Raw genomic sequence first — 7,964 nt, forward strand, 5'->3', positions numbered from 1 at the left:
TCCTCCCTCAGACCCAGCCCCTCCTCCCTCAGGCCCAGGAGTCCAGACCCCAGCCCCTCCTCCCTCAGACCCAGGAGTCCAGGCCCCCAGCCCCCTCCTCCGTCAGACCCAGGAGTCCAGACCCCCAGCCCCTCCTCCCTCAGACCCGGGACTCTGGCCCCCAGCCCCTCTCCTCCGGGACCGCACCTCACTCGCGTGTTCTCTGGTCCTCAGGTCACACAGGATGTCGGAGACCGAGGAGCAGGAATATGAGGAGTGAGTGGCGCTGGCGGGAGGGCTGGGGCGTGGAGAGGTGGGACACTTTCCCACCTCCAGCACGTCTAACCCTCCCTCTCGCCCTTTCCTCCCCACCCCTGCCCTCAGGGAGCAGCCCGAAGGTGAGTGGGCAGGGGGCGGGCCTCGGCGGCCTGGGGACACGCGCGCGGGAGGCGAGAGGACAGTGGGGTCCCCCGCCGCCCCCGCGTCCTCCCTCCGGGGTTGCGGCGCCTTTCGCGTGCCCTCTCCGCACGGCCGGCGGCCCCCCCCGCGGGGCTCCTAACGCTGCCTTCTCTGCCCCCGGCCCCCTTTCCAGAAGAGGAGGCTGCGGAGGAGGAGGAGGAGGAGGAAGGTGAGACCTGACCCCCGCGGGTCTGCAGCCGGACGCAGCCTCGCGGGGCCGGGTGGGGAGGGGGCGGGGGCGGGGCGGGGCCGGCGGCACTGGGCTCGCGACCGCCCCGGCTTCAGGTCCTTTAACAGCCTCTCCCCTCTCTTTCCTCTCTGCCCCCCACACGCCGGCCTGGCCGCTCCCCCTCGCTCCCCCATCCTCGCTTCTCCCCCTGCCTCCTCCTCCCCAGCCGCCGAGGAGCCGGAGCCGGTGGCAGAGCGAGGTAACCGCGGCTGCTTCGCTTCTCGAGCCGGATTTCCTCGGGCCCTGACCCCTGCGAGGACCCCCTGCGCCCCCGCAACCCTCCCAGGCCCGGTCCTTTAAGCCCCGGAGAGCTCGCGCGCCCTCTGGTGTCCACGAAGGGAAATCGCCTCGCTGAGGCTTTAACCCTTTCCCTTCTTTCTTAAAGAGACCGACACCCAAGCCTTCTTCCCCAACCTGGAGGAATACTTGTAGAAGGGTTGGATGTTTGCGAACAGGCACGCCTCCATCTTCGCCCCCGACCCTGTCATTTTTTTCCCTCCATATACATTCAAAGGTTGGGGCCTGAGTTGCAGAAGGGGCTCTCCCTGGGAGTCTGGATTCCTGTGTCCCCAGAGGGGAGGGGCTGGGGACACCCTGCAGTGCTAGGTGTAAATGGAGAAGAGCAGGAGCTCTGGGTATGTAGAAGGAGGAAGGTCTGGGGCGTTTGGACCCCTGGGTTCCCAGAGAAGTGGGAGGGGGATCCCCACACCAGTTCTGAATGTATATCTGATGCATGTGACCCTCTTCCCCCTTTACAGCCACCCTGATTTCCCTTCCCCCCTCTTCTCCCCCCACTCATGCCTCTCCCCCAGAGCTGCTCTTGGGGGCTGTGGCTTGGAGGGGGGTTCCCTCCTCTGGGTGTGTCAGGCCCACCCCCATGAACTCTTGCTAATTATCTCTTTGTATCTCCCCACTAGAAGAGGAGCGCCCCAAACCAAGGTGAGATCCTAGAGGGCTGGGGGGAGGGTCCCAGTCACATCCTCCTAAATATATCCCCTACCCCCAGAGATAGGGTGTGAGAAAGGCAGAAAAGGAGAGTGGGGCACTTGAAACAGGAAAGGACAGTGATTTCTTCTTTCAGCAAATGGTCCACAGAACTTCCCATGGCATTTGGCGAGTCAGATCCCATCTGCTCTGTTGGTGAAACAGACCCAGATACAGTGATGGTAGCACACAAGAGGGCCCTATGTTTGCCGTAGGCAGTCACAGAAGGCTTCCCAGGGGAGGTGATACCAGAGTCCTGAGGGATGAGGAGTTCACTAGCTGAAGGAAGTGGGAGGGATATTGTAGAGGAGAAAGCTGTGGGGAGCACACACGGTGCAGTGGCTGGATCTAGACCACTCTTTCGGGGAGCAGATACAGACACAGGTCATTCTGATGATGGAGGTCCTATACTAGGCAGATCTGTGGAGGCCATGAGAGCTCGTGGGGGCAGAGGGTCCTGGAGGAGGTGACACTGGGGCCAAAGCTTGAAGAGGCAAGGAGGCAACAATCTGAGCATGAGAAAAAAAACCTAGAAGCAGAGTTCTGTGGGTTGATATGGGCAGTCGTGCCAATTTCATTGTGGCTAGAGCGTAGAGTGCAAGAAGGGGTGGGTCTGCGCAGGGTTTTGAGCAGAGGAGGCACTGGATCAGATCTGAGAGAGAGCAAGGGGGATCAGGGAAGGCTTGTTGGAGGCGGCAAGGCCTCTGGGGATGCAGTATATCAGGGGAAGGGCATTGCAGGCAGAGGGAACAGCATATGCAAAGGCCCAGGGGTGCAAAGGCACATGACATAGCCAGGGAACCATGAAATATGGTGTGTGTCTGTGAGGGAGGAGAGAAGTTGCTGGAGGAGTTGACTGGAGCCAGATGGAGAAGGGCTTTGAATGCTGAGTTGCTTAGACTTTGTCTTAAGGGTGAGCTCTGAGCTAAAGTCATGAAGGAAGATGAACTGAAGGTGGACAGCCGGAGGCTGGGAGGCCAGGAGGAGGCTGGTATGAAGGTTCACAGTGGAGGGGCTGAGGCCTGAGCTGGGCAGGGGGTGTGGGTGGGAAAGGGGGAACAGACTGGGGAGATGCCTAGGCGAAGAGGCCAGGACTTGCTGTTGGAGCAAGGGGAGGGAGGAGGTGAGGGTCTGGGCTGAGAACCTGAGGGGTGGTGCAGCCACCACTCCGTCTTGGGGAAGTTGATGGGCTCCGTGGAGGCATGGTGTGTGAGAATGCCGGAAATGTTCAGGAGGCACCCATTAACCCGAGTCTGGGATCTCTGAGAGAGTCTGGGCTGGAGACAGAGGTGGTGAATCCTCAGTAATTGACGATAATCGAAGTCACACGACTGAATGATGTGGCTCGTGAGAGTTTCCTATGCATAAATAAAAGGGCGAAACTCTTTAAAGGGCTTTCTGGGGACAAGGAGACAGAGATGGGACAGCTAGAGGAGTCGGAAGCAAATCAGGCGACGGACAGTGCTGTCTTAAAAAGCAGAGAATTCGAATGTAGGTGTGGCCTAGGGCACCAACACCCAATACAAATTTAATGCAAGCCACATATGTAAAAACATCTGTATTTTTACAAGCTGCACTTTAAAAAGTAAAACAAAACAGGTAAAAATTAATCTTCATAGCATTTTTTTTTAAAAGATTTTATTTACTTATTTGCGAGAGAGAGAATGAGAGACAGAGAGCATGAGAGGGAGGAGGGTCAGAGGGAGAAGCAGACTCCCCGCCGAGCAGGGAGCCGGATGCGGGACTCGATCCCGGGACTCCAGGATCATGACCCGAGCCGAAGGCAGTCGCTTAACCGACTGAGCCACCCAGGCGCCCCGATTCATAGCATTTTTTTAATTCAACCCATTATATCTGAAATTTCATCATTTCAACATGTAATCAATAGGAGACATTATTAGTGAAATATATTACATTTTTCCGTTTGAACCAAGCGTTTGAAATGCAGCGTGTTTCACAGATAGCCCACAGAATCTCGATTCGGACCAGCTCCCTGTCAGGTGCCCCGAAGCTGGCTGCCACACTGGACAGCGCTCCATCAGGGAGCTCAGGCTGCTCAGTCTTTTCCCCTTTCCACCCATCAGGCCTGTGGTCCCTCCCCTGATTCCCCCGAAGATCCCAGAAGGGGAACGTGTGGACTTCGATGTAAGTAAAGGACACCCAGTCCCCAGGTGCCTTTGTGCAAATTAGGGAGAGGCGCCCCTGGCTTCTCCCTTCTTTTGGAGTCCCCTAAAATGGACCGCATGGGCCACTAGTGCCACCTGCTGGGAACATCGCGAACAGCGGCCCCTGGTCCCCTAAACGGTCCAAGTCGGTCTTTGCAGGCAAGGGCCCTGCCGCGACATGTCTCAGAGGCGCTCACAGGTGGGGGCCTGGCCCTCCGCACTGCCTGGGAATGACGCGGCCCCCACCCTTCGTCCTGCAGGACATCCACCGGAAGCGCATGGAGAAAGATCTGCTGGAGCTGCAGACGCTCATTGACGTGCATTTTGAACAGCGGAAGAAAGAGGAAGAGGAGCTCATTGCTCTGAAAGAGCGCATTGTGAGTGGAGGGAGGTGGGGTTCTGCAGATTCCTCCCTCACCCCGTGCCGTCCTGGGTCTGGCAATGGTTCCTGTCCAGTACAGACCTGAGGCTGAATCATTTGGGAACTTGTCCAAGTCGGTGGCCACACTCAAACTTGCTCATCTCTGCTCTTGGCCTCCTTGGGGAGGGGGCGTCCCTGCAACCCCTCATTCTTCTCCCCTCCGCAGGAGCGGCGCCGGGCTGAGAGAGCTGAACAGCAGCGCTTCCGAACCGAGAAGGAGCGCGAGCGTCAGGCCAAACTGGCGGTAGGTGCCTCCCCTGCCCTGTGAGACCAAATGTTTCTTCTTCAGCTGGATGCTCTATTTCCCATTCACGATCTTTTCTGTGGTCCTGAGAAAGTCCTTGCGCTGTATTATTCAAGGATCTCTCAGTTGGAAGGGACAGAAACCCCAGCCTAAACTGGATTCAGCAGAAAGAGCATTTTATTTGCTCATATAACTAAAAAAGTGTAGAGTGTGACTTGCTTCAGGTATGGCTGGATCAAGGAACTCAAGATTACAAAGACCCAGCTTTTCTCTTCCTATCCCTGGGCCCATCTTTCTGTGGACACTGGGGTGATGAGGTCATCGTGAGTTTGCCCGGGATGTTCCTGGTCTAAGTCCTGAAAATGCTGTATCCCATCAGTCCCAGGTGAACCAGATGGTCAGTCACCCTACTGGACACCTTCTTCTCAGGCAGGGGTGGCAAGTGACCACCAACAACTCTGGCTATCACTCCTCTTTTATCTGTCTTCCACATCATTCTGGGATGAGTTCAGATTGGTCACCTGTCTATCTTGTAGTGAATTGCTGGCTAGTTGTAGGAGATTGGTGAGAATGCTCCCATTGGTGTAGGCTTTGGAAACATGATCTGCCTTGGCATCAAGGAGTGGCCCACTTGAATCACTTTTAAAGATTAGGAGTTGGGTGACATGGTAGACATCGTACTGGTCTCCCAAAGATGTTCACATCCTAATTCCCAGAGTCTATGAATTTGGTGCCTTGCATGGCAAAAGATGGTGCCTGTGATTAAGTTAAGGATCTTGAGGTGGGAGATGATTCTGGATTATCCAGATGGGCCTCATGTTATCACAAGGGTCCTTGCAAGAGGGAGCCTGTACGGTCAGAGTCAGAGATGTTTGAAGATACTTCTCTGCTAGCTTAGAAGACGGAGGAAGGGGCCTGGAGCCAAGGGAGGCAGGCAGCCCCTAGAAGCGAGGGCAAGGGAGTGAATTCTTGCCTAGAGCCTCCACAAGGAACCAGCCCTATTCACTCCTTGATTTTAGCCCAGAAGAGCCATTTTAGACTTCTGACCTGCAGAACTATAAGGTGATAAACGTGTGCCAATTTTTAAAAGATATTTATTTATTTATTTGAGAGAGAGAGAGCACAAGTGGGGGGAGTGGCAGAGGGAGAGGGAGAAGGAGACTCCCCACCGAGCAGGGAGCTGAACATGAGACTCCATCCCAGGACCCTGGGATCAGGACCCGAGCTGAAGGCAGATGTTTAGCCAACTGAGCCACCCAGGCTCCTCAAACTTGTGCTGTTTTAAGCTATTAAATTTGCAAATTTCAGCAGTGATAGGAGATTAATTCAGATGGGGCATGCTGGACATGCCCCAGACGTCATACCCACCTCACCAGCCCTTTCAGTGGGGACAGGAGTTGGTCTGGACAAGCCACTGTTTCTGGAACATGGGGCTGCCTTCAGTAGACATTCTAGAACCTCGTCCTCAGACTCAAGGCCAGCAGCCGCTTCAGTACTCCAAGTCCCCCACCCCCATCACCGGTCACCCTCCTGCATCCTCTGACACCGTTATTCTTGTCTCATGAGAATAAAGCAGACGAAGGCCCAGAGAGGGGGAGTATCTGCACTGAGGCCACCCAGCAACGCTCAGCATTGGCCATTCAGACTAGAGGAATGCAGAAAAAAGCAGGAATATCCCTTTCCCATTTTAAAAGTTTTGCTTGGGGGATATTAAGGCTCAGAGAGGAGAAGGGACTTGAAGGTGGTCACACAGCCAGGCCTGGAAGGGCCAGGAGCAGAACGTCTGCGTTTTTGCCTGTTCAGACATTGACTTTGTCTCATGCACTGGGTCTGACTGACCCCTGCTTTACTCAGCCCCCACATCCCCATCTCAGACCCCTTCCCTGCAGGGGGTGGGACACGCCTTGGGGTTAACACCCTTCTTCCCTCAGGAGGAGAAGATGCGGAAGGAGGAAGAGGAGGCCAAGAAGCGGGCTGAGGATGATGCCAAAAAGAAGAAGGTTCTATCCAATATGGGAGCCCATTTTGGGGGTTACCTGGTCAAGGTGAGTTCAGCCTGCTGTGACCTAAGGTCTATGTTCCCAGGGAGGAAGCAACTGAGGACCTAGATTTCTGGTTCCTGATGGAGATGGGGGCTGGGGGCTGGACTCCTGGGTCTATGGGAGGAGGGGCTGATGTTCTGGACTCCTGAGTCTGAGGGAGGAGGAGGCTGGGGGGTCTGGACTCCTGGGTGTAGGGACAAGGTGGGGAGGAACCCCCTGTGTTCTGATCTGTCCCACAGTTCAGTATGTCCTTTTCCCTACCCTCAGGCAGAACAAAAGCGCGGTAAGCGCCAGACAGGTCGGGAGATGAAACTGCGCATCCTGAGTGAGCGTAAAAAGCCTCTGAACATCGACCACATGGGAGAAGACCAGCTCCGGTAGGTGGGATGGGGGCTCAGGGTGGGAGGGGGCTGTTGAAAGACAGTGAGATAAGGGGACTCTTACCCAGCTCTGGGAGGGCAGAAGCACAGGTCTGAGCCCTGGTGCTGTGTGACTTTGGACAAGTGTGTCCCCCTCTCTGGGCCTCTGTTGTCTTCCCTGGGAAACGTCACTGATATAGGACCCACTTTTTGTGGGTACCATGACCTGTAGAGTCTGGGAGGTAATATGGTGGGAAGCCAGAGAAGATGGCTCACCAAAAGTTAGGAGATTATGTTGACCTATTGATGTCCCCTGGAAACTCAGGCAGGTCCCATCTTTATGTGAATTAAAGCCAGACATGCTGGTGAGAACTTTCCAACCAAGTCTCTACCCCATGGGACCCTATCTGCCCCTTTACGTCCCATTCACAGGACAGCCCATGTCTTGTGATAAGCCTCCAGAGGGAAGGGTGCAGAGGGCTTTTCCTTCTGGGGCCTCATTGGTAGCTTGATGTTCTCTGGTCTGGGCATGACTCATAAAGTCAGAAACCCCCACCGCCCCAGAGGTAGCACAGTGAGGGGGACCGAAGCTCAGCACTTGCTCCACCACTTACCAGCTGTGTGATCTTAGGCACGTTATGTAATTTTTCTGAGCCTCACTTTCCTTACTGGTAAAATGAGGCTGGGATAACAAAAGTCTACCTCATACACCTGTGAAAGGTCATGAGGTGATGATGAAAACAAAGTCTACCTAACACTCCTGTGAAAGGTCAGTGAGGTGATGATGAAAACAAATTCTACCTCATACCTTTGAAAGGTCAGTGAGGTGATGATGAAAACAAAATCTATCTCATATACCTGTGAAAGGTGAGATGATGATGATGAAGACAAAGTCTATCTCATACTCCTGTGAAAGGTCAGTGAGGTGATGATGAAAATAGAGTCTACGTCATACACTTGTGAGAGGTCAGTGAGGTGACGATGATGAAAACAAAGTCTACCTCATACACTTGTGAGAGGTCAGTGAGGTGATGATGATGAAAACAAAGTCTACCTCATACCTGTGAAAGGTCAGTGAGGTG

At 54.7% G+C, this 7,964-nt stretch overlaps 1 protein-coding gene across 6 annotated transcripts in view; it reads left to right on the forward strand.

Annotated features, from left to right (window-relative positions):
- The first annotated feature begins 223 nt into the window (after nucleotides 1-223).
- TNNT1 (troponin T1, slow skeletal type) overlaps nucleotides 224-7,964 on the forward strand; it is a 10,219-nt gene continuing 2,478 nt past the window's right edge. Inside the window, exons 1-10 of one of the 6 annotated variants that reach the window (XM_044922013.1) lie at nucleotides 224-255; nucleotides 364-377; nucleotides 572-607; nucleotides 834-866; nucleotides 1,585-1,606; nucleotides 3,736-3,796; nucleotides 4,077-4,193; nucleotides 4,404-4,481; nucleotides 6,413-6,526; nucleotides 6,791-6,900. In XM_044922013.1, the coding sequence (XP_044777948.1) occupies nucleotides 224-255; nucleotides 364-377; nucleotides 572-607; nucleotides 834-866; nucleotides 1,585-1,606; nucleotides 3,736-3,796; nucleotides 4,077-4,193; nucleotides 4,404-4,481; nucleotides 6,413-6,526; nucleotides 6,791-6,900 (617 nt within the window). Of the gene's footprint in view, nucleotides 256-363; nucleotides 378-571; nucleotides 608-833; nucleotides 867-1,584; nucleotides 1,607-3,237; nucleotides 3,251-3,735; nucleotides 3,797-4,076; nucleotides 4,194-4,403; nucleotides 4,482-6,412; nucleotides 6,527-6,790; nucleotides 6,901-7,964 lie in introns of all 6 variants that reach the window. The other 5 variants (XM_044922014.1, XM_044922015.1, XM_044922016.1 and 2 more) reach the window with 5 other exon arrangements.

The sequence above is a fragment of the Neomonachus schauinslandi genome, chromosome 16 (genome assembly GCF_002201575.2).
Source record: "Neomonachus schauinslandi chromosome 16, ASM220157v2, whole genome shotgun sequence".
NCBI classification, from domain to species: Eukaryota; Metazoa; Chordata; class Mammalia; order Carnivora; family Phocidae; genus Neomonachus; species Neomonachus schauinslandi.